The 23465-nt window shown below is 50.9% G+C and overlaps 3 protein-coding genes across 3 annotated transcripts; 1 reads left to right on the top strand and 2 right to left on the bottom strand.

Annotated features, from left to right (window-relative positions):
* The first annotated feature begins 140 nt into the window (after window positions 1-140).
* Ada3 (transcriptional adaptor 3) lies at window positions 141-2416 on the top strand. Its single transcript, XM_003747669.2, has 4 exons — window positions 141-390; window positions 511-771; window positions 950-1153; window positions 1295-2416. The coding sequence occupies exons 1-4, from the start codon at window positions 214-216 to the stop codon at window positions 2063-2065; spliced, it is 1413 nt and encodes a 470-aa protein (XP_003747717.1). The 5' UTR covers window positions 141-213; the 3' UTR covers window positions 2066-2416.
* A 2826-nt stretch (window positions 2417-5242) lies between these two features.
* me31B (ATP-dependent RNA helicase me31b) lies at window positions 5243-8313 on the bottom strand. Its single transcript, XM_018641153.1, has 2 exons — window positions 8256-8313; window positions 5243-7084 (listed from the first exon to the last, which is right to left on the bottom strand). Exon 2 carries the CDS (start codon window positions 6760-6762, stop codon window positions 5494-5496), a length of 1269 nt encoding a protein of 422 aa, XP_018496669.1. The 5' UTR covers window positions 6763-7084; window positions 8256-8313; the 3' UTR covers window positions 5243-5493.
* A 1202-nt stretch (window positions 8314-9515) lies between these two features.
* On the bottom strand, window positions 9516-22637 carry LOC100905154 (putative leucine-rich repeat-containing protein DDB_G0290503). The gene is made up of 18 exons (XM_029112659.1): window positions 22596-22637; window positions 21866-21916; window positions 20937-21125; window positions 19911-20103; window positions 18922-19793; window positions 18463-18744; window positions 18072-18272; window positions 17203-17961; window positions 16842-17108; window positions 16485-16540; window positions 15394-15581; window positions 14942-15265; window positions 13752-13958; window positions 12934-13243; window positions 11394-12801; window positions 10371-11245; window positions 10090-10235; window positions 9516-9990 (listed from the first exon to the last, which is right to left on the bottom strand). The coding sequence occupies exons 1-18, from the start codon at window positions 22635-22637 to the stop codon at window positions 9788-9790; spliced, it is 6573 nt and encodes a 2190-aa protein (XP_028968492.1). The 3' UTR covers window positions 9516-9787.
* Window positions 22638-23465: the final 828 nt, after the last annotated feature.

Below are 23465 nucleotides of genomic sequence, written 5' to 3'. Positions count from 1 at the left end.
ATGCTGAGACTGGTAAAAACCTCGTCCTTCGAACGGAATTCAAAATGGGGCGCGCGCGCGCCTGTCGGGGATTGAGACTGTGCGTGTCGAGGGGAGAGGGGCGAAGAAGAAAATAAAGAAAATCGACGGAACACACACAAACAGTGGTTCTAGAAGACGAGTTTAGGTTCATAGCCATCGGAATTCTTCATCGTTGAGCATTTTTGCGCAAACATGAAGTCACGTCGGAGTGGGACGAAGCAAGCAGCTTCTCAGAACTCGAACTCGGCTCTGTCAGTAACGAATCCGAACGACGGCATGGATGTTGACAGCGTCGATACATCAGAATTTCCTGGAGTCGAAATTAAGAACCAATGTCCAGTTTTCCTTCGAATCAAAGACAACAATCAGGTTAGTTCCGAGAGTCTATGGGGTTCTGAAATCGATCTTCCGTCGCGAATATCTCCCCCGAGGATGCGCTCGCGTACGAGATCCAAGCTTTTCTCATCGACGAATTGTGTACTTTGACAGGTTACTCTCGACGACATCGATCCTTTGCAACTCGAGCTCGAAACCCTTCTGGTGGCGGTCGTTCAGCGAAAACAACAAATTCGAGCTCAGTTGGAGGCTCTGGATCACGACGATACCGCACCGATCACGGTCGCGAAAGCTGTCCCTCAGAAGGCGGAAAAGCAAAAGGCTCCATTATCACCTACTTTGCCGGCTCCGGGTAGCAAAAAAGCTCGGACAAGCCTTTCCGAGTCCTCGGACCTTCCGAAAACCGCAAAAAAGGTCAGTCGCCGGAAGCGATGCGGTGGAGATCGGGGACACAGCACTTCCTGAAAGTCTTTGAAAGATACTTCCCTGATTTCCAAGAAGCGTCTCAAGCTAGCATTCCCCCATTCAGCAGATCGGGAAAGGTTTCCGCGAATCGGGCTCCAATCAAACTCCGATTGTATTGCTATTTCAGCCGTCCTTGAAGCCCAGAGGGAGGAAAGGAACCACTCAAATCGTCGACGAGGCTCAGCGGCTCCCTGAACAAGCGGTACAAGGAGGTCAGAAAAGCGGTCGATGCCCGGCAACGAAAGCACCCTCAACTCCCAATGATAGCAGCCATCGTTTCTGGGCTTTCGTCGATGAGTACTGCCGACCGCCTAGTGAAGAGCAGATCCGGGTGAGTGTCCTTTCGTGGGAAGTCTCCATGAAATTTCATCTACCTATATTCGTTTCGCTGTGATCTGCCATTTATCGATCGGCATTCGACCCAGATACTCCTCGTGATCTCGGAAACTGGAATTCAGTCTTTTTCCCTCAGATCCTCGAGTCGATGTTGGCATCACAGGCCGCCTTGAGATCCTCAGACTACGTCAAAGTCCCACCGCTCGGGACACACTACACGGTGAAATGGGCGAAAGACGATCTCTTGGAAGAGCAACGCGAAGCCGCGCCCGATATTTCTAGCAACGAATTGAAGGAAGATATGGAAAGGATCTTGCGACAGACGGCTAAGGAGTCACTCCACGATGAGCGATGCGGGAATCTCGCACACAGATTGATGTCCTGCTTGATCGATGAGAACATCACGGTGAGGCGCGAGAATCTTCCTGTCGTTAAGAAGAATTCGAAAATGCCAGCCGCGGAAATCGCAGGTATCGAGGAACGCATACGAAAGGAGCTGGAAGATCTCGGTGTGATGCAAGCGCTCGCGGAAAAAGTGGCTGAACAGGACGACGAAGTGTTTCTCGAACTCCGAAAGTGCCAAAGTCAGCTATTGTCGTTAGCGAGTCAGAACTGTAGCATCTTGAGAAAAATAATCAATTCGGCGTGGCGGAGGATCGCTGAAGCGAACCTGGAGGCCCAACAGCGCCTAATCGATAATGAAATCCTAGAACACTACAGAAAACGCAAGACCAGTGCTCAGAAGAAGAACGCGCCCCCGTTGTTGAATCCGCCCAGTAAGAAAGAGCGGGAACACCTCCAATCCCTGTTGGAGAGACGAGAGGCTGTTTTAACAAAGCTCGCAGAGATCGCCGACGAAGCGAAAGTCGAACCTGAAACTTGGAGTTCTCAAGCTGGTCCGGCCTGAAGTCTTCCTCACCGAAGTATTGGAGACCTGATCGGCCCTACGCTCGTCACCGATTGAGAGTCATTCTCTTTCGGGGCTCAAGATCATCACATCACGCGATCAAGTTCCTAGGGACGGTGCTCAGTTGAGGGGCGCGGAGCGACTATATAAAACTGGTACATACATACAAACATATATATTTATATTTCGATAGCTATATTAGTATTCATGAAGAATATATGATGAATCAATCGCTGATCTATGACATTGCGAAGTTGTAAGCAAATGAGAACAGAGGCTCAAAGCGCTGTGAGTTAGGTAAAAATTGCCTGTTTTCTTGATGCCGGCGAGGATCTAAGTAATATCACGTCTGCCATCAGAATCCGGCGCGGGTTCTGCGGAAGTTAAGGTCCTTGCCCTCCGTCCTCAATCTTGTACAGGACTAGGAATACTAGGGAAGTCGTCACGATCGCCCTCCGCACAGCTGAGAGCGATGTACATGATCATACAGACCGCGACTTGGTTGAGGATTACGCATCGAGTATTGTTTCTTTGTAGAATGAATCCCGAGTTCAGGAAGTGATTCATCTTCCGCGATTCTGGTACTTTAAACCTCCAGCTCTCACTTAGATCTGTACATTGGATGAAAGCGACTAGCACGAGTCTTGAGATCAATTAGGGAGAGAGCTTTTCCAATGGTCAAGAAGCGATGCTCGCAATCTTCTCCTCCGATTTTTCCCCGAAGGCAGCCTTCTGCTTTCGCGAGGGATGAGAGTAGGACTCGAAGGGCCGACGGCTTTGCAATCGGCGAATCGGGTGCGTCGGAAGCAACATCAAACGATCCACATGAAACTTATGTCACACATTCGTGAACAAATCGAATTCCTCGCTAATGGTGGAAGCACACCATACGATGATATGCAATTCAAAAATGTCGAATAAAATGAAATCACGCTCGATTGAATTTGACCCTGGTGTACTTTCTCGACCCGATGACCGAGAGCTAAAGGCTCGCTTCGCACCGGTGCAGGAGCCGATGATGTGATTGAATGCTCGAGCGGGAGCTGTCTAAACTGCGATCATCCGGGGAAACGGACATTGACCCGATCGCCATCCTCGAACCTTTCCCGTAGGGCAGAAATTCCAATGGAGGCGCCGAGGAATTCGACCCATCGTGACTGGACTTCAGCGTGAAGCCCATCGCAATCAGCCTATGAGTCTGTGGCGATCCACTCTTTTTTGAGCACGCCAGCTGACTGATAACGATGACTACCCTCTCAATAGTTTCGATCCTCAGACGCGAATCACTCCAGAAGTTGCTTCTTCCCGGTGGAACCATAGATTCCCTCGTTGGAGGTTTCTTAAGGCCCATGAGGAAAAACCGTGATATTCCATCATTCGTAGCACCGATGATATCGACGTTGGACCTAGAGATCGTTGAATTCCGGATCGATACCTTCCTCACTGGAAACAGACACGGAGAGAGCCACGGAGGTTGTCACGGCCCACCGGGGCTTGATCCGAACAGCTTCCCTCCCTGGGCGTTTAGTCGACCAACCGGAACATTTCCCTTGTCGAAATGATTCCCCATAACAGAGCTTTGTCCCGAGTTTTCCTCCTTGAGTGAGGAAACGTATATTTCGACTGATCCTATTCTCGACGCGCCATCGGGAAAGACATGCAGTTTGAAGATCTCGAGTTCGCTACCCTGATCTAGTCCAGCGATTCAATATTCTCAATAATCGATGCCTAAGGGAAGCTCTCGCCGAAACTCCTTTCCAATGAAAACCTCGAGGGCTGCCAATCAGAGAGATTTTTTTATTGAATTTTATTTAATGAAATTTGTGCGAGTCGCGCGCCAATTGCGACTCCTCTGTTCAAATGGGGAGAGACCGAATCAGTTTACCGAATTATAAGAAATTTCGCGAGCCAATCGGAAATTTTTGACAGTAGTCAGTCGACGGATAATAGTCTTCGCTACCCACAGCTTCATTTGTTTCACTCCCTCCAGATGCCAAATCCCTCCACTTCCCGATCCCGACCAATCTAAGGTAATAGAACTCAGCATCGGTCGGCGACCTGAGGCTTTTGTACTCGGATAGCAATCACGTTGACGCTTCCAGGAAACATTGGAATTTAGGGTCAGAGTGAGCGCGGTCTTCATCGGAGATTTCCCGTGTAACTTCATGAGTTCGCTTGAATGGTGCCGAAAGGGTTCTCAAACACGAGTCGATGATTGGGTCATAACTCGTCTCGGTGCGTACGTCCGACTATCGAAACCGTTTCATGCCAGAGACCGTTCTCACCAGAAATGTAGAGCAGACACGATTCCGTGAGCTTTGGATATGATCGTTATGGACACCCTTCGTACGATGAGATTTTGTCCATTCAGCAAAATTGACCGTCACGTGTCACCGGGAAAGAGGCGACTTTAGAACTCTAGCCGAACGATGAGACCAGCGCGCGGGATCTCTCCCAGCGCATCGATCCAACGCTCCAACAGCCGAGAACTTGAAATTTACAAACAGACTCAGCGCGTCTGATCCGTCATCGAACGGGGGTAGGAGGGCCAAGGCATCGCCGACTTCCATCTCACTGATTCGACTATGGAACACTTCAGGTCGTCCGACGTCTGCGCGAAAAATATCCCAATCAGAGAACCGGATCGAATACAATTTCATGTGACCAGACCGGGAGTGGGGGAGAAGCAAACGATGGCAATGGGGCAACGCAAGTTTGGCCGTCCGTTGCGGCTGTTTCGCGTTTGTTGGTGCATCTGATAGAAGAAAAATTCTCACACGGGAAATCGAGGCCGTGTTTGTTGGTTAGTTCTGTTTTCTCGATGTTGAAGTCTGTTCTCGCATATTCGTTCGCGGGCGGCGGTCAGCCCCTAGTGTTCCTCCTCCTCTTCATGTGCTTGAGCGTCCTGTCGATTATTGTATCGACGTATCGCGAATGACGCACGAACTTATTTTGACTAACTGACGGCCGGCCGGCTATCCTGAACATCTGCGTTGGTAGTTTGTTTGTTTGCTTGTCGATGGATTGATTGATTGGAAATGAAAGGGAAAATAATTCTTTCCGTACATCTCAACACAGCTATACCACAGGCGACGGTTGAATTCTTTGTCTCGTTGCGCGCCTCCGCCTCGAATGATTCATTTTCCGATTCGCAATCAATCTTCTTTCCTCATCGGTAGGTCGAAGAAAGAGCTCTGACGGAGCCATCCTCGAAGTCAATGCTCAAGTGAATGAATGAATGGATGGATTGATGATTGGATGAATGATGAATTGATGAACGGGTAGATCGATAGGTAGATAGACTGATAGCTTCGCTGATAGATAGTGAGTTTCCTTAGCTTGCCTGGTTTGTTTTCCTTTGTCTGTTTGTTTGCTTCTGTTCATTAAACTGTCCTCGATCCGTAAGCTAGTCGAACCCATTGGTCAATTTAATTCTCTTCTTGTTGGAACTCGGCTACGTAGAGGCTCTTATCGATTTGTTTTGGGATCGGCTTGATTTCGGTCTGTAGCTCAGTCTCGATACGATGCAGGGCGAATCTGTCGTCGTAAGTGATTAGATTGATGGCGATACCGAGATGCCCGAATCTTCCGGATCGACCTATTCGGTGCAGGTAGGTCTCAGCGTTCTTCGGGAAATCGAAGTTGATAACGACGTTCACGGCCTGGATGTCGATACCTCGCGTAAACAGATCCGAACAAACTAAATTCCTGCATTGACCTGCACGGAAATCGTGGAACACCCTGTTGCGGTGTTGTTGCGACATCTTTGAATGAATGTAGAAGCACGAGTAGCCGAGATCGGTGATCTTCTTCGCTAAAAGTTCAACACGTTGAGTAGAGTTGCAGAAAATGATCGACTGGTTGATCTGAAGCTTCGAGAACAATGTGTTCAAGCAATGGACTTTCTGGCGTTCCTGCACGAACGCGTAGTACTGTGTGACACCCTTGAGGGTGAGCTCCTCCATGAGATTGATCTCGTAGGGATTCTTGAGATGGCGACGCATGAACTCCTCGACGGTCAGGGGGAACGTTGCAGAATAGAGGAGGATTTGCCTTTCCTGTGGCAAGAATGAGATCACCCTGTCGAGCAGGCCCTGGAAATCCCGGGATAGAAGTTTATCGGCTTCGTCGAGGACCAGCATTTGGCAGTTTGACATCTTGGCGACCTTCTTATCCATGAGGTCGAGGATGCGGCCCGGCGTTGCGATGATGACGTGCACGTTTTCATAGATACGCATTATATCATCCTTCAAATTGGTTCCTCCGGTCGTAACCATTATTCGGGCTGTCGTGTGTTTCGCTACTTCGATAAAGATCTGTGACGTCTGCAGGGCCAGTTCTCGAGTGGGCACAATGACGAGAGCTTGGATGCAATCTTTGCTTGTATCAATTTTCTGCATAACGGGAATAGTGTACGCTCCGGTCTTCCCTGTGCCGTTTTTCGCTCTAGCGAGAATGTCCCGTCCGAGCAAAGCGATCGGTATCGATGCTTCTTGAATAGGGGATGGCTTCTCCCATCCTTTTTCGAAGATTCCCATGAGGAGTTCCCGTTTTAGGCAGAAATCTTCGAACTCGTTGCCTTTCGTTGCGGTGACATCCGACGTTTTCTTTCTGTTGTCTTTTGGAGGCAATTTCAACGATGCCTTCCATCCCTGTTCCTCGCACGCACCTCCGTATGATACAAGTGCCGACGCCATCCTGATGGCTCGGCAACTACTGGAGTCTCTCTGACAACCACTATCTTCTCCTGTCCACCTCGTGCCGGACGCTCAGCCCCTCAACTTGGCGTGGGTCGCTCGAGAGCGCGTTCCTCTGTTGTGTCAGTTCAAGCCCCGGGGCGCAAGAGACAAGAAATAATTTCCGCGCTTATCCACTGCACGTATCGACGCTGTCTGTTGCTGAATATCCGTGTAGTTGAGGTCTCTCTGTGTTATCGGGGGTGGTCGCTGGCGTTCCAGCGGTGGATGTTGGTGATTCTCGTTCGTTTTTCAAAATCCTTCACTTCACCCCTTCTTCACTCTGGAAAGGAACGTTATCCCCTTAGATAGGCATCAGGAAACTAAATGAGGCGGGAAAGAATACAGCCACAAGTCCTAATGGTTAGAGATAGCGAAGACATTCGGTAATCCTCGGGATGGAGCGACAAGCTCGAGGAGCTCTCCAGAGGTCTGAATAATCAGTCCGCATATTATTCTTGACGCGTGGACTCCATCCGCCGACTGATCTTGAGTCCGAATCTCAGCTTTCTCCCCCGTACATCGACAACGCCGTAGGTGCATTACGGCGCCACAGGAATCAACGATCTCATCTCTCACAGAGGGAGAATGGGATACGCGAAAGCCTCCGAGATCGGCATCGAAGTCTCTCACTATTTCCCTGGTTCCACGAAGCTCGGAGGAATCGAGTGGCGCCCAAGAAATCTATGCGCTGCTCGGGCTGCAGAATGTCAACAAACTTCTTCGGTATTGATCCCCATACAATGACGAATCGAGAAGCTACTCAAGGCGGCGCAGGAATATTCCTACATTTCAGAAGGACGAAGCTTCTGCAAGAGCTGACACGTAATGGACCGATCGGTCACCGTTGGGAGAGAATGGGCACCACGATAGGAGAGTCAGGCGGAACGTGAATGGGGTGTCGTCATCTCCGCAGCGATTCGATCGTTTGTAATCGAAGAGATCGTTCAGAATCGGGTAAACGGAAAGCTCTAGCCAGTTCGGGGGAGTTTTCCTCGACGCACGCTAGGGAAATACGCGTCCTCTAGACCAGCCCCCATTGGTCGCATCTATGACGAGCGAGGGAGCCGTCCAAGCAACCAACAAGCTAGTCAGCTTGCTTCCCTGCCTGCTGCAAGCAAGACGGTCAGAGGACGCCGAGCATGAAGGCGCGATCCACAATCGAAGGAATAGGGGATCCATGGAATAGTTCCGGAGCGAATCGATCCCAACGAGCCCACGCTCGAAGACTGAATTATTAGGTTTCCTCTTCTGGCCAGCCACACGGTAGCCTGTTTCAAATCAGGTATACAGACGGCCGGCGCTATGCCACCACCGACCGCGAGGAAGACGTATTTTCGAACAAATCAAATTCAAAAACCTCGATTTGTCGTCGACTGTGATCGCGTCACTACCCAGATCTCAGCATAATCTTCCGTGACACGAGAGAACCTCATTTCTGAGCTGGAACTTACATGAAATCAGTTGTTCGACTATAAGCTGCGTTACCAGTGTCGTTTACACAGCCAAGATGGCGGTAGGCGTTTGTGATGATGACGCGCTAGCTTCGAAGCTCGCCAACTCGCCAAGCGCGGGCGGTTCGTGCCGGGCCCTCGAATAATTTGAGCGACAAATCCCCCGAAGTCATCACCCGTTTGCAGATGAGATCGGTCTTCTGATTCAAGGATCCGGCCCCGTGTTTTCCAGAAATTGGAGATTCCCCTGGAATGGCATCGCAACGGATCGGGAGCGGGGCAATTCCGTAGGCTCGTCGGGCTTATTCGAGTGCCATCCGCGGGGAGAAAATCGCCGGGATCGACCGCATCCATCACCTCCTCGGGGAGAACTGAGTCAGCCGAGCCGGACCTGAATTCGCGCCGTCTAGAGTCATTCGTAGCGACTGCGATGTCACTTATATTGGACTCCAAGGAAGGTCGGGACCAATCAGATTGCATACGCTTCAATGTGACGCCTACGAGGAGCTGGCTCGAAGGAGCGGCGCGGCTGCTCTCTCGGGTCAAGGAGAAGGTCGATAGAGAGCTAAAGAGAACTTTGGTTAGGCGAAAACATTCAAGGCCGGAAAATGATGCTGGTCCATGCCTCGCGTCGTCAAAGTGAATGATGGTGATTCTTTTCCCAGAAGCGATAAGACCCCTCGAGTCGGAGCCTCTCCTGATTGGGGGGGGGGACTCGACAATCTCCCTTGTCCGGGGAGGACGATCGAATCAAAACAAACGCGCTGATCCTAAATGTACCCTGGGCCCTCGGCCATTCTATGCCTTGTCTAGTAAAAATGCTTTGTCCGTTCAGCCACAGGGGAAACGGTCAGCGTGTTTGTCTCTTCTCGACCCAACGTACGTATCTATTTGTGGAAGGCCGCCACAGCGCCGCTCGTTCGCGGGTGGCTTTGACTAGATCCCCGTTGCCGGCGAAATAATCCTCACGGAATTTCATAATAGAGTTGTTTTGCGGAATAGCTGGTGGTCCGGAGAAAAAATATTCGGCCCTCGGCATCTGAAGCTGCTCGGAATTCTCTTCCTTGGTGACTGGCCCCGGAGTCATTCGATTGTGGGGAAGTGTCCAGTGAAAACTCCCATGCGGTATTCTCGTTTGAAAAATAGACTATTCGATTTATTTCCTCCTTATTCGGAACGCTGCTCCTCGAACTCCGGAAAAGTCCGCTGGTGATATTTCTTTACAGACTATACAAGTACACATGAGCGGATTATGATACATGATGAAGATGATTATACAACGATTCCCCTTCGACTCGAATCGGTCATTTCTTAGATTCAGGAGATTAAGAGGGTCCACGGATGTGCAACGCAGCGATCACGATCACCGATGTCTCTAGTATTCAACCATGTCTTCTAGGAGTCGATAGCTATCACGTTCTGAAAATTCATATGAAAATCCTGTTCATGTCCATGCGGTCTCAACCCGGGGACGGAGCCGCGAATGGACTCTTCAATCATGCAGATACCTCCAGGTTCGGACTTCATGCAGACTAGCGTCCGTTACACTGAATGACGTACATTTTCCGCTGGCGTATTTGTGTACCGTCGTCATTCTTGTGGGGTTTCGCCGAGGCCGAAGATGTGGTAACGACGACACGTTTATCGGACGAACGGGCACGCTGTCTAAGTGGCACGGACACACCTTCCACAAGAGGGAACTTCGACAGATGCGTCGGATACTTGCTGGACAGAGCTACACAAGATCGTGCAAAACATCAGACGTATACGTACGTAGAGATAACAGGTCGACGAATACGAGCTTCCGGCTAAATTTCCCCAAACGCATGCTTACCTTCTGAATGGGGAGCAATGTGCAGAGACCGAAGTTTCTTGGAGTTCGGGACGTTCTGGATATACGGGGTGATTTTGGCGACGAGCGTAGCTTTTTCGGGATGAGCCACCGCAGCCATAGTCCAACGAAGTCGTCTGTGTCTCATTCTGGAAGGGGGGAATAAGGTCAAGGGGGAAATTAGAAAGGTGGTCAATAATGGGAACTCTCATCCCTAACCAGGAGCGCCGGGGGATTCAAAGCGAAAAATTCTGAAAGGTAAGTGCGACGAGTCGTAAACTCACCGGTAGACCGCCATGATCACGATGCATACTGTTTTCAAGGAGCGCTTCCTCGGCGGACAGTCGATCGACCGCAAGGCGCAATTCTGCAGGTACGATTTCTGTACGAGAAGTTGCATGCAACGACTTTCCGAACGTCTGAAAACCCAATATAGCTTGTGCAGGAGAGAAATCCATTCGGTTTCAGGGTCGCCGGCTTTGACTTGGGCTCGTAGTTCGACGAGATCCCCGCGTGCCTCTTCGAGCATGAGTTTCATTTTTGAGCAGGATTCACACGTCTGCAGCCAATCGAATGGCTTGCACTCCGGGAACGCCTCTCCCAGACGTTTCAGGAAAGCGTCATCGACTTCTCTGCGTAGGATGATTTCGAGCATCGACGTCGAGTCCTTGGCTCGTTCCAATTCGTCCTTGGTTTGCGCGAGCGTAGCCTGCAGAGTTCTAATTTTCTCGAGCGAATCCCTGAGTTTCGCGCCCATGGTCTCCTTAATCTTGAGGGTAGTTTCCTTGATGAGAACTTCTCCCGCTTTGCGAACTTTTCGGAACTCAGCCTGAAGCCGCTTGACTTCGGCTTCGAGTTTCACCACCTGCTCTTCACGTGAAGCCAGAACCGATTGCAACTCCCTCAGCTCTTTGGATCTCGCCTGGAGCTGCTCGCTAAGGAATTCCTTCTCCTTCCGATGACCGAGCGTAGCCTCCTCGGCCTCTCGGAGCACCGAGTCCTTTTCCTTCAAAACCCGCAGGTGCATCTGTCTCTCCATGTCCACTCGTTCCTGCCAGGTGAGCTCTAATTCGCCGAGCGCATCCATCTTCTCCTTTTTCAAGGCGGTCTCCAATTGTCGCAGCTTCTCACTGTGCTCTTCCAGAGGAATCGTAGAAGACTGAAAAATAGATCGACGAGGTCAGCTGTCGTCAGTCATTAGCCGAGATAAAGTCGGAAGCATATGCACCGGGCCCGACCCGAGTTCTAATTTTGGTTTCGTGGGACTGCGGAGTATTGTCAAGAGCATTATTTCGCTCAATACTCACCAAATTGCGTCGAAGTTCCTCAGCCACGTTTTTCAGTTGGTTTACTTCTGATTGCAGCGTCGAACACTTGCTCTCGTAGACGCCCCTACGATGCTCGAGGAGTTCCTTCTCGCTCCGTAGCGATAGGATCTCTTCCTGTAGCTCTCTGTTCAGACTGCTGTCCCGGAAACTAGTCTGGAGCTGGACGGACTGATGCGATCCTTCGGGCGATGACGACATCTCCGAGGAGCAAACGCTGGCGCACTCCCTTTTCGTGTTGACACTTCGTTCGAAAGCCTCTATCCGGAGCTTGCCGAGCTCGCTTTCCTGCTTGTCGAGCATTTCTTTCATCCACATGCACTCCTGACACAACTGCTGCGAAGTGTTGTTATTGTCTTTGGGAGACTTCGCTGGCACAGCTCTTCTCGGCGATGCGCGCGGCGAGGATCTAGTTGAAGAACTGCTCGAAATCTCTAGTTCGTCGTTGTTGTAAATACAGTCCTCATACACCGTGAGTTTCTTCCGAAGAACCTGGAGCTCTCTCACCGCTGAGTCCAGCCGCTCCTCGAGGTAGACTTTCGTCTCCTTCAGCTTTTTGACTTCGGTTTCCGCGATTTGGAGCTCGTTCTCCAATCCTTCGGACTTTTTCTCTGCTGTTATCACCTGCATCTGGAGTTCACTGGCGAATATCGAGGGCTGATTCATCTCGACCTGCCGTTTCTCAAGTTTATTGAGGAGAGCCGCATTCTTCAGGCGAATCTCAGCGATTTCGGCTTCGTGATCTTCATATTCTTTCTCGAGAACAGCGATTCTGGATTTCGCCTTGCTTTCAGTTTTTCGGAGAGATTCCACCGTCTGGAGGAGTTTCTCTAGATTATCTTCGAAGACTTTCAATTGATTCAGATGGAGACTCGAGCTCGGACTCATCAGCTCCTCTCCAGGCTCCTGGATCTCGAATCCGGTACCGGATTTCCGAGGACAGAGTACAGAACTCAACCTCTCGCCCATCAGACGCAGACGCAGGCTGACCTCTTGTAGGAGCGACTGCTGCTTTTCCAAATGACGTAGGGCGTCGTCTTTCGTTCGGAGTTGTTCCTTGAGGACTTTGAATGACATTTCAAAATCTTGATTCGCCAGAGACTCGGATTGCACATCGGAAGCTGATTCGGAAGCGGGAGAGAGCGATCTCATTTCAGGTAATTTCTCAAGTTCGGTTTTGACTTCTTTAGAGGTGAGATCCTGTTCGAGACGATTGATAACCTCCTTGAGATCATCGATCTTCTCCTTAGCGGACTGGAGCTCCACTTCGAGTTCGGACCGTTTCTTGACCATGAATTCCATGTCTGAGTTCTTCCGCTCCAACTCGAATTCGAGCAGCTCGAGCTGCTCTCTCTGGTTATCACCATTAGTTGTGCGACGCTTGCGTTCCCTGCGAAAAAGAATTCAACGTTTGTCTCCACTGATTGAGCCGAGAATACGCTAAAGCGCTCTCTGATGCGCTTATCCGATTAATTATCGTAAAAAACAAAGATTTCGCTGGCCCTATATGATGATTGCTCACTTGGCAAGGATGTCCCTCAAGTTACGGATTTCGCGCTCCAAGGCCTCGCATTCGGCATCTTTCTCCTGGGAGACATCTTCGAAGAATTTTTTGCTCTGCTGCAGTTGCCGCTCCATCGCCTCGAGTTGCTGGTCCTTCTCTCGCAGGATAGCCTGGACCTTTTCTTCGACGTCCTCGCGGCTAGAGTTCGCTTCTTCCAGTCGACTCTGTAGCATGGATATGTGTTCCTCCCTCAACGAGATCTCCCGTTGGCAGGTTCGGGTCAGCGAGAAATTCTCCTTCTCCAGCCTCGAATTCTCCTCGCTGAGTTCTGCGGCGGGAAAAGGGAAAAGCGCTTCGTTATCCAAGTGCGATCACGTGAGCGCGCGGTGACACGGATGGAATCGGAGAACGTTCCCTGACAGCACTTCCGGAACCCACGGACCGTCTCGAGAACAGCCCGGGACTGCGGGTCACAATAATTATCCAAGCACATGATGAGAAACATTGTGAATCTCAAAGTCGATCGTTTGGGGTTCGCGGGACAACAATGCGTGTTAGAAGCACACAGACGAGATCGAGCAAGACACAGCGCGGTTAATTGACGCGGTTCCTTCGTTTACCTTCTTGTCCTGTGCTTTCTTCTTGCCTTGTCAAACCTGGCAAATACGTTAACAGGTTTGCTGAGTTCATTCGACAGTCACCAATCGAGATACGTGAGATCACCCCTGCTGAACGACCCCGAATACGACGCTAACCGCAGACCCTAAGAATACGCTATCGCGCACCTCTCGAACTTGAAGCAATCAAATCATTCCAGAGGGACGTCCTCGACTCACTTTTCACGGCCTCGCTCGACTCGATGATCTGATCTTGTCGGTCCCTGACGAACTTCATGTGTTCCAGGTCTCGGAGTCGGTCTTCGAGCTTACGCTTGGTTCCGACATCTTCCTGTAGTTGATGCTCAGCTTCATGGAGCTTGCCGAGAGTCAGTTGGAGCTCCGTGAAGAGACGTTCACGAGTCTCCTCAAGGGCAATTACCGTCTCTGCAATGGGTCACCGGCTTCTGTTAGTACGGGCCCTCTGGTAGACGTTCTCAACCGTCTCGCTCGAGACACATGCTCTCATTATATGGTCCGACTCTTCCTCAGTGGGGAGCTCTGGGTGACGGAAGCTCAATATCAAGCGTCAACCGGGTCGATGGGGCCGAGGGACTCCAGTCCAGAACGTCCAAGCTACCCCACAGAAGATCGTCGACTTTATCTCATTTCTCACAAGAAGATCACGAGAAAAGAACAATCACGAGCATCACCGTCACGAAACAATTCGACTACGGTGAGGTTCCTGCATATATTGTGAGATCGGTTTGTGTTTTTCGCGCGCCGATGCCACCTCTCACCGAGGGAAATCCGCGAACTCTAACTCTCCGAGCAGTCGGAAACTATCCAACTTGTTCGCTGCTCGCGGCGGCAAGCCTAGCAGACAGCTCCTCCTCTATCTGACTGACTGAGTGGCAAAGTAAACATCCCTCGAACTACCACTGGAGTGCTCTCTATGAGCTCAGCGTCGCTTGAACACCATCAGCACGCGAGAACAATTACCGCTCGCAGGGTGACAGGCGATGGTCGTTGAAATTGAACGGAACGAGATCAGAGTATCAGTCCGAGCCAGGTAACCGATCGCGCTCACTGGTCTGCCATTTGGACACTCAGACGAGACCACGAAAACATCGGTTGTCTCGGAGAATGTTTGTTCAAGGACGCGAAATACGGCGTCACATCGCAGTCTCGCCGACCTCGTCAGATGAGCAAAAAGAGAGCGAGAACGCGTCGCTCTACACCGAGGTCACTGTACGGAACCAGCCTCAGTGGTAATGATTCGTCGATTGATGGCGTCGATGTCGGACGGTCCGAACGTTCCCATGCGCCATGGATCGCTCATGCAGCCCCATGAGCAGCGCGAGAACAATCGATCAAAACACATCGGCTAACAGCTCATCACGGGAATTTTCCCTGTGAAACGAACATACCTTTTGCCTTGACGAGCTGTTCCGCAAAATCGGTGCGAGCGGCTTTTTCGTCTTGCAGCTCCGCTCGTAGTCGATCCAAGTGGTCGTCGAGCTCGCGCACCTTCGCACTCCAATGCGAGTTACTCGCTTTCACATAATCGACCATCTGGGAAACTGAAGCTTTGAGTCTCCGCGATGGAACTAAAACCATGTCATCTTGGGGATCGTTGGAGCCATCTGCGAGGGATCCAAGAGATATCGGAAGTTCCATAACATCTTCCATGAGCTCCTGATTGAGCTCCTGGTTCGAGGGATAGAGTCCGTTGATCCCTTCATCCCGTGAAGCTGTCGGAAGGAGCGAAACGATTAATAAACAAAGCGACCAACAAAAACAACCAACCAGCCAATCAGCCTGCCAGCCTCGACCGGGAGGAGGGAGTCTTATCGGGACGCGTTCCGAAGGGCTCACTCACCGTTCAATGCCGAGCCCAAACTGGGCAGGGGCTCCTCTTCGTCTATGAGCGGAATCGTATAATTGCAATCAGAACTGCTCAAGGCACCGGTTTCCTGTAGGACTCGAGCGATGTCCTGCTCACAAGAAACACATGTCTTCACGACATCCGAGAGAATACTCAGCAGACGATGGTTCGATTGGAGAGCTCTGCGGAACATAGTCAATTCTGAGAATATTTCGAACAAAATCGAAAGGCCAAACCGGAGAAGGAACCACGATTCCGAACTGGAGGAACTGCAAGCCGGGGGTATCAGGCAGGGTTGTCACCACCGAGCACGGCTGGCCGAAAACGATTTTCCCGCTCAGAAAATCCGACTTCGACCACTGAACGGGTGCATCTCAGGCTAGGGAGGTCATTCGGATGGTATCATAAATATGTTCTCCTCGAGCTTTGTGCGCCAAAAACCGGTATGCCCCCCATCTTTGCGATAGGATCTCCGCCCCGATAGAGATGGAAATTTGTATCCACGCTCCCAGAGAAGATTTCGGGAAGAAATCTTTCAAGGAAGTAATCGAATATTGGAGAATCGATGAAAGAAAAATTGAGTAGGATGCGGTTAAACGGGAAGATTCCATCAGATGCAACAAACGTGCAACCGTGCAGCTGTGAACACGCTGCACCCAGGAAAAAAACGGCATAACGATTCTCGCTCGGCCAGTCTATGGCACTTACACCTGGAGGTTCTGCCGATCCTGTAAATTCCGTGGTCGAGATTGATGGTTGTCCACATAGCAAGGTCTATTATGAAAGGAAAACATGACATCGTTGTATCCGAGAGAAACTGAACGGAAGGAACGACACGACGGCGTGTTGGACCAACTTCGGCCTCTACCGTGAAACCGCAATTAGCCGACGAGAATAACCGAAGAGCGCGCATGCCCCGTTCGATACACACGAGAGGAATCGAATCTACGTAGCTCTACGCGGCTCCGCCAAGTTGAGAATTGAATGAAGGATAGCAGGGATCATAACCATGAAAGACAGCGGGACTACGGTATTCGAAGCCGGATGATCCGGCGGAATAGGATTGTTTGATGTGAGGAACTCACCTCTTCGGTTTGGAGGCCCCCTCCTCTGGAAGAGTTTCGTCGAGCTTCTTCTGCAGCTGGGAACATAAAAATAATTATGATTACGTTTCCTCCATGGACCCCCTTCCCACGGAAAAGGAACTATGACGCGTGAGAGAGCCCAGAGCACAGCGTTCGAACCTTCCACTCATGCCGAGAAGCTACCTTCACGGGCCCTCCCCTGTCACCATGGTTACGGAGCCCAGGGGTAATTGGCTTCACGATGTTCCTCCCAACGACAGACCCCACTCGGACGGGGCTCGAACCGTCTCCCGGCAAATGACTCTAGCTCACGATTGCAGGAACTCCATTAGGCCGTCAGCGGAAAGTTCCACTCACCTCTGAGGACTTGACTTTCTCCTGTCGGAGCTCGCCGACAAGCTTTATGAGCGAATCCGAGAGCTTGACTTCGCAGCCGGACACGTCCATCCGAGATGCGAAAGACATGTTTTCAAAGTACTCTTTCTGTTCTTCAACTTGGGTCAGCTTCTGTTGGAGTTGATCGTACTCCCTTCGGAGCTGTGCCAGCTGTTCCGGTACCGACGACACCGTGGAGTTGACACTGACGGCGCTCATGTCGAGAGACATCTGCGAATCGTTGAGTTTCTGCGATAGAGAAAGAACAGCGTAGGATTCACGGCGCTGCGATGAAACCTTTTCGGGACATATCGGTATATGTCGGTGCTGTGAATTCACTCACAGATATCAGGACCCTTCTCGCCTCTTCCGCTAATTTCGTGCCGTTGCGAAGTGCTTGGGCCAGGTCCTTCAGACTGACGCTTTCAGACTCCGTAGCCGCCACGATCTCCTGGAGAAGAGCTAATAGACGGGAGTCCTCACATTGCACTCCGAGAATCGATTTGGTTCCCTCGACTATTCGGGATGTCTCCAAGCAGCGAATATCCGAGAGCTGTTTTTCCTTGACTAGCGCTTCGTTCTCGCTGAGGAGGTCCCCCATCTGCAGACGGACGGCTTCGAGTTCGGATCGAAGTTTTCCGAGTTCTTCGTCTTTGAGGAAAACCAGGTCTCGGAACTCGTTCAGTGAAGTTTGAAGCTCGTTGAGTCTATTGTTGTCCTTGAGGATCAACGCGTCCTTGGTCGAGTTTATCGCCTTGGTGAGGACACCGCAGAGGTCTTCGAAATGAACACGGGTCCTCTCGATGCCGTCGCAGAATTGTTCATAGAGCTGAAGGGAACTCGGTGTTCCGGATGTGACTCGAGCCGGCGCTTCTTCTTTTTTGTTCAACTGTACGAGACCGAACTGAAGTCGGGCCTCGAGGAGCTCCTCTTCTAGAAGCGCTCTAATTGCCACCATGTGATCGTGAACGGTCATCGGCTCACTCAATTCGCGTAAATATCGCAGCAGCTGGTCGTGTAAAGCGATATTCTTGTCGCATTCCCACTTGGCAGTCAATGACTCTATTTGAGCCAAGTATTTTTGTTCCACAATTTCTTCGGTCTGAAATCCAGACGGAAACAAAATTTACTCCCCATGAATTTCTTCCGAGCAAGAAAAGTGCTCGAAGGACCCCACGAGCATCGCCGTTTTATTTAAGAAGGCGGAATAACCTGTTTCTGCGCGACCCGAATCTTCTCGACAAGGTCGTTCTGGATGAGCAGTTTCTCAGATGACAGTAACCGGTCCTGAACGTTCATGAGCTTCTTGAGCAATTTCCTCGAATCTTTCTCGAGTTTTCCATTGATACGGCTAACGAGATTCGCTCGCTCCTCAAATAAGCTTTCGATGCCTTCTCGCGAATCCTCGAGGTTCTGTAAGAGAATACTCGTTATTCTAATGGGAGGAAACCATAGTCGGAGCACGAACGGAAGGATCTGTGTATATCAATAGCGATTTTACCAGCGATATGCTGTCTTGAGAGGAGCGATCCTGATCATCCGATCGCTGAGAAGTGGTTCGTGGAGAAGTCGGAGAACTAGCCGCGGAATGTAAGCGTAATACGGCCTCTTGCAAATTATCCATGGTCTGCGACGACTCTTCCGCAGTCCCTTGAGCGCTCGAGTTGAGCAGGTTCGCCACCTGAGCCTCGAGCAATCCACGTTTATGCTGAAGCTGCAGATTTTCTGACTGGAGAGCATATAATTTCTGCGCCATGTCCGCCTCGGTCTCCTGTCGTACTCGCTCGATTTCTGCCACAAAAGGCTGACGACATTCAGCGCTTCTCAATCTGTCGAGTTCCTTCTCAGTTGTATCGAGTTTCGCCTCACAATCAGCCAACTTGACCTGGAGCGGTTTAGATTTCTTTAGGAGATTACTACAGAAGACTCCGAGGACGATTTTTTCACTGAAAATCTTTGCGTTGCCGGAACATACGAAAGTCCCACGGTCCGCATCTACGCGGACATCGGATCGGCAAAAAGGAAAATACCGTCATGAGGTGATAGGGCGACGGCGACAGACCTTGAGAGTGCAGATTTCCTCCTCGAGGCTCGGAACTCGTCGACCTTGGAGTCCGTACGCCTTGAGAGTTTGGACGATTCCAACGACATCGTGCAAGCCTTGCACCTCCTGGCCCTCTTTCAAGACGTCTTCCAACTCTTCCTGCAGTTGCGCTCTGCCGCTGAGAACGTATTCCCGGATAGATCGTAGAGTTCCGATGAGGTCTTCGACCGACTCTACAGCCCCGAATTCCTTGCAATCCGACCAAGCGGTCAACAAGTCCGAGATCTCGTCCCGTTGAGCTTGAGAGAGACTCGAGGTCGACGGTACGGGAGTCGGGAAATCGAAGTACTGCGTCTGTTCCGAAATGGAATCGTTAACGGTGAAAGCTGACTGCGTGGCCGACAGCTGGTCCCTGAGGGATTTGTTGAGGTTTTGAGACTGATTCAATTCGTTCTTCAACTGCTGAAGCGATCGCTGGAGAACGGTGCTCTCGCTCTCGAACTTTCGCAGTGCCTCGAGGCGAGCCATGGCTTCCGCCAAAGATTCGTCTTTCAGGTTCAAGTCTTGCTGAGCTCTGTTGAGTTCGCTCTCTCGAATTTGCAGGCTTGCTTTGACTTGCTCATGCTCTTCGGATGCCCAGATCAGCTGGGTTTTGACTTCGCTGAGTTCGCCTTCGAGACCACGACTCCTCTCCTCGATGATCTGCATTCGATTCTGAGCCTCGGAAAATTTGGACTTCCACATGGACGCCTCATCGGATACTCGGGTCACTTCGTTCCGAAGGCTCTCAACTTGGTCCCGCAGAGCAGCGACTTCATGGAAACTTGTATCCGACCATTCTCTGACGACAACAGAAGACTGACTCGAGTTCAGGGAAGCTTTGAGACTCTCTGCAAGAAACAAGGGCGGAACTTCAGCGGTACGTTATCGGGCGACGCATCTTCATATATGCACAGGGCAAAGAGAGCGGAGACCGAGTAGTATTCGCTCTTAGAAGGATAATCTACCAGGCGATCGACTGGTGTTCAGCCGCAACGAATTTTTCCGTTTGACGTGGTCCAACTCCATTTCGAGTTCCTTTATACGCTCGTGCTCCTCTTTCAAGAGCTGGTTCTGCTCCCCCGCAGTCGCGCGTAGTCTCTCTGTCAGCAACTTGATCAGATCATTTCTTTCTTTGATCGCTTCTTTCTGCTCCTTCAGCTGAAACGATTGAGAAGCATCCCAGGTCAGCACGCGGCTTCAACTACGTACATCGCATATCCGCATCTCGCAGATTCGGCAAGCGACTTCTCCAGTCCCAATCGCGATATCTATGGCAAAAATAACTTCCGCCAAGCCATCGTGCAGTCCCCTGGTCGGAATAGATTCAGGAGTTTCATGAAACAGAACGATGAAAGGGGGAAATTCTCATTCGATTCCGAGAGGCTGAATCTCATTTCGAGGATCCTAAGGATTGTTTTCCTCCCATCGGCGTTGATGGCGGATCTAGATCAGCGAAATTCGTCTATGTAAACAAAAACAAGGCGTGGAATGTATGAAAGCGGAGATTAACGGATTCGGACGTCCGGAACAATTGGCCGAGACGAAGCTCTCTTGGGACGATCGCGGCGGGCAGACATCACAAGTCACAAGTAGCCGACGCCGACGTTACTGCAGAGGGAATACCAGATTACATTGCAGTACTCGAGACACTAGTTCAAAGATCAGCCGTCGGCGACTACCACGAGCGCATGGAAAGGGAGCAGACCTCGAGAATTTCCGTACGACGACATCCCGATAAATATCACCCTGACATTGAGTTGCTCGTTCTCGATTACGAAGTCTGACAAAATGCCACGAAAACAAGCCGTACTGCCGACGAGGCTGCTTGAGGCCGAGAGCGAACGACGTCATCGGTCGGTACAGCGATTTGCGAAGCGCGGTACCACAATGCGGTCGCGGAGTTATTTGATTCATCGTTTGGAAAAGATGAAAAAGGATTCAACGAAAGACAACATACCGATACGTCATTCGAGTGCCAAAGTTCGACTCACCGCTTGCTCGTATTTCTCGAGGTCTATTGAAGATACGTTCCGTCGAGTCGAGTTCGACCGCTGCAGCGTCGGCGACGGAGAAGAGTCACTCGAACTAAATGAACATTGGGTTCTCGGTGTTCCGTACACCGAGGTCACCGTAGAACTGTCATGTGGTCCTTCGCCGTAATTTTCAGAAGTCGGCGTGTGCTGCGGAGAGTCATCGGGGGAACATGAGTGATTACACGCACTTTTAGCGCGGCATTCCGTTAGCACCATGGCGATCAACACGCCTGAGGAAGCATTGTCTGTGGGAAGCGTCTATCGAAGCTGAGATTGAGAGCGCTTTCAGCTACTGTCTCTCGGCCACGTAATGACTTCCGGCGAAATCCAACTCAAAAACCATCTCAAACGTGATGAAGAAAGGGTGATTACCCTCCCGGCTAGCCTTGCCTGACACTTTGCCCATCGAGTCTCCGTCTATCGGTCAAGAGCCTCTGCGGTACATATTCCCAAACCAGATGGCCGGCAACGCTATCCGAAGACCAATCAAGTATTTCCAACTATGGAAACCTCCAGATAGAGCAACAGAGATTAAGCTTCAGCGACGCTGTAACCTATTTACCCAAACACATCGCGTGGTGAGCCGATCACAGAAGCGCGCATTCACGATCTTCCATCATGCATATTCTGTCAAACACGTAGGAGAAATATCGGGACGTTCAGAGAAGCGTTCCCTGTTTGTCTTGCTTCTCGAGAAACGGTAAGACGAGACAGTTCTGAACATACGCAGACTACAAGTCAGTCAGACAGACAAACGAGCCAGCGAGCAAGCGAGCGAGTGAGCGCTCATTCAATCGCGATTCCAAGCGATGAGTCTATTAAAAACATGCGCGCGAGTAATCGTCGGACTCTTTCTCAGGGAGTTCCGAGCGAACATCTCTACCCACCCTCCGTGGAGTATCCGAGTCGGAGGCCCCGTCCCGGTTGCCGGATTGTGCCTGAAATGATGAGATTTCATGATATGCTGTTCATATCCTCGATCTCTCGCCTAGGATCACTTTTTTCTGTCGATCTTCCTGGAGGGTTCCGTCGGATTCCGCCCCTCAGATCTGACGTTTGAGGAATCAATCACTCGATAATTCCCCTCCGATCCGCAGTACTCATGGCATGCATGGACCATGCCAAACGGCTCGAGTTCCGGCTGCATCTCATTAAACCTCTCCCGAGTGTGCCTTGTTGCTACGATTGGCTGGACACCCTCACAGCACATGTCTGGCCCGAGACTTTCTCGCAGAGTCCCCTCTTCCGACAACTCTCTTTCGGAATATACCAATGATGAGTTCGCGGTTTAATTATCCTAAAAAAGGACACTATGAGCGTTGCAGCTTTTATTCGGAAGAGAGAAAGACACATCCGACTCGAGCTCATCCCGCAGCTCGGGCGAGACTTCGAAGTCCGACGATGCCACTTGTCCAGAGAGTTGTCACGGAGACGTCATCGATACTCAAGAAAGATATAGCAATGAACGAGAGCCATTTCCTCTTCCAAATACGAGGTCCTGTTTATTTTGACGCAGCGTAAGCTCACTCGGGGTGATCGGGTGCGTTCGACTCGGTGAGTTTGTGTGTCGATTTATGTTGCTCCCATCAGTCCTTAGTTTCAGCAAAACAAACATACCGAACCACCAGAGCCCGAGAGGAGTCCCACGATGAAATTCATCTCTAATGGTCAAGCTCTAAAACCGGGTACGACGTCCGAGCATCGGCTCCTCTAGCCGAAGTCACGCTATCGACACAAAGCGATGGAAGTCTCACACTCTGGGCACTGCTCTGCTAGCGTTCAACCGCTGTAAGCCGGCTGTCGGCTTGCCGTCTAGCCCACAGGCTCGTTCGAAGAAAGCATCTTGTCCAGTCACAGCTGCCTACGCCGCTCAAACCGCAAAAATGAGAGGGCACGGATGTCGTGTCATTCGTAACTTTAGCGATGGAACAAGCTCAAGTTGTAACTCGCACTCTCTGTGGGCGCGCTCCCAATAAACGAACAACGAATCTAGCGAAGTCGACGAAATCGGGTCCCGTACTTGGAATACCATCGTCGGAGAAAGTTCCTCACGGCGGAACTCTATCTCGGTCTTGGGAGCGATCCGAAAAGAGAACAAGGAGCAGTGCCGAGGGTCCGACAAAATGAGTGAAAAAGGAATTTGACTACCGAACAGCGTACCTTTCGAGGAACGAATAATCCGTTTAACCTTGAAGCTCGTCGCACAAGTTCGAAATCCCGAGAACACTGAACATTGAGAAACGATTCCGACGTTCCGTTTATGGTTCCATCGTCAGCAGGTAAAGGTCTGCTGCTCTTGTGTAAAGAGCAGTCGCATCAGTCCGTTCATCGGTCGCTCTGACCCGGTCCGCTCAGAGTCAGTTTCTCCAAGTGGAAGACCTGGAAGACGACGACGACAACGTCGACAGCTACGACACACTCTTTTCCTTTCTTCGTCTTTCCTTCTCCATCAGGAAGAGGCGCTCGAGGTCTGGCTCGGTGGAACAA

This window comes from Galendromus occidentalis, unplaced genomic scaffold (genome assembly GCF_000255335.2).
Source record: "Galendromus occidentalis unplaced genomic scaffold, Mocc_1.1 scf7180000077524, whole genome shotgun sequence".
Lineage (NCBI taxonomy): Eukaryota > Metazoa > Arthropoda > Arachnida > Mesostigmata > Phytoseiidae > Galendromus > Galendromus occidentalis.
Note: the sequence above shows the minus strand (reverse complement) of the source record. Positions and strands in the feature narration are given on the sequence as shown.

Bases quoted from the DNA above. Each gene is read 5' to 3' on its own strand.
- Ada3 (XM_003747669.2), top strand. From the start codon at position 214: ATGAAGTCACGTCGGAGTGGGACGAAGCAAGCAGCTTCTCAGAACTCG. The intron at 391-510 runs GTTAGTTCCGAG...GTACTTTGACAG, and splicing joins GAATCAAAGACAACAATCAG to GTTACTCTCGACGACATCGA. The intron at 772-949 runs GTCAGTCGCCGG...TTGCTATTTCAG, and splicing joins TTCCGAAAACCGCAAAAAAG to CCGTCCTTGAAGCCCAGAGG.
- LOC100905154 (XM_029112659.1), bottom strand. From the start codon at position 22,637: ATGAATTTCATCGTGGGACTCCTCTCGGGCTCTGGTGGTTCG. The intron at 17,109-17,202 runs GTGAGTGAATTC...TCTCTATCGCAG, and splicing joins CGAGAAGGGTCCTGATATCT to AAACTCAACGATTCGCAGAT. The intron at 15,582-16,484 runs GTGAGTTCCTCA...TATGTTCCGCAG, and splicing joins GGGGCCTCCAAACCGAAGAG to AGCTCTCCAATCGAACCATC.
- me31B (XM_018641153.1), bottom strand. From the start codon at position 6,762: ATGGCGTCGGCACTTGTATCATACGGAGGTGCGTGCGAGGAACAGGGA.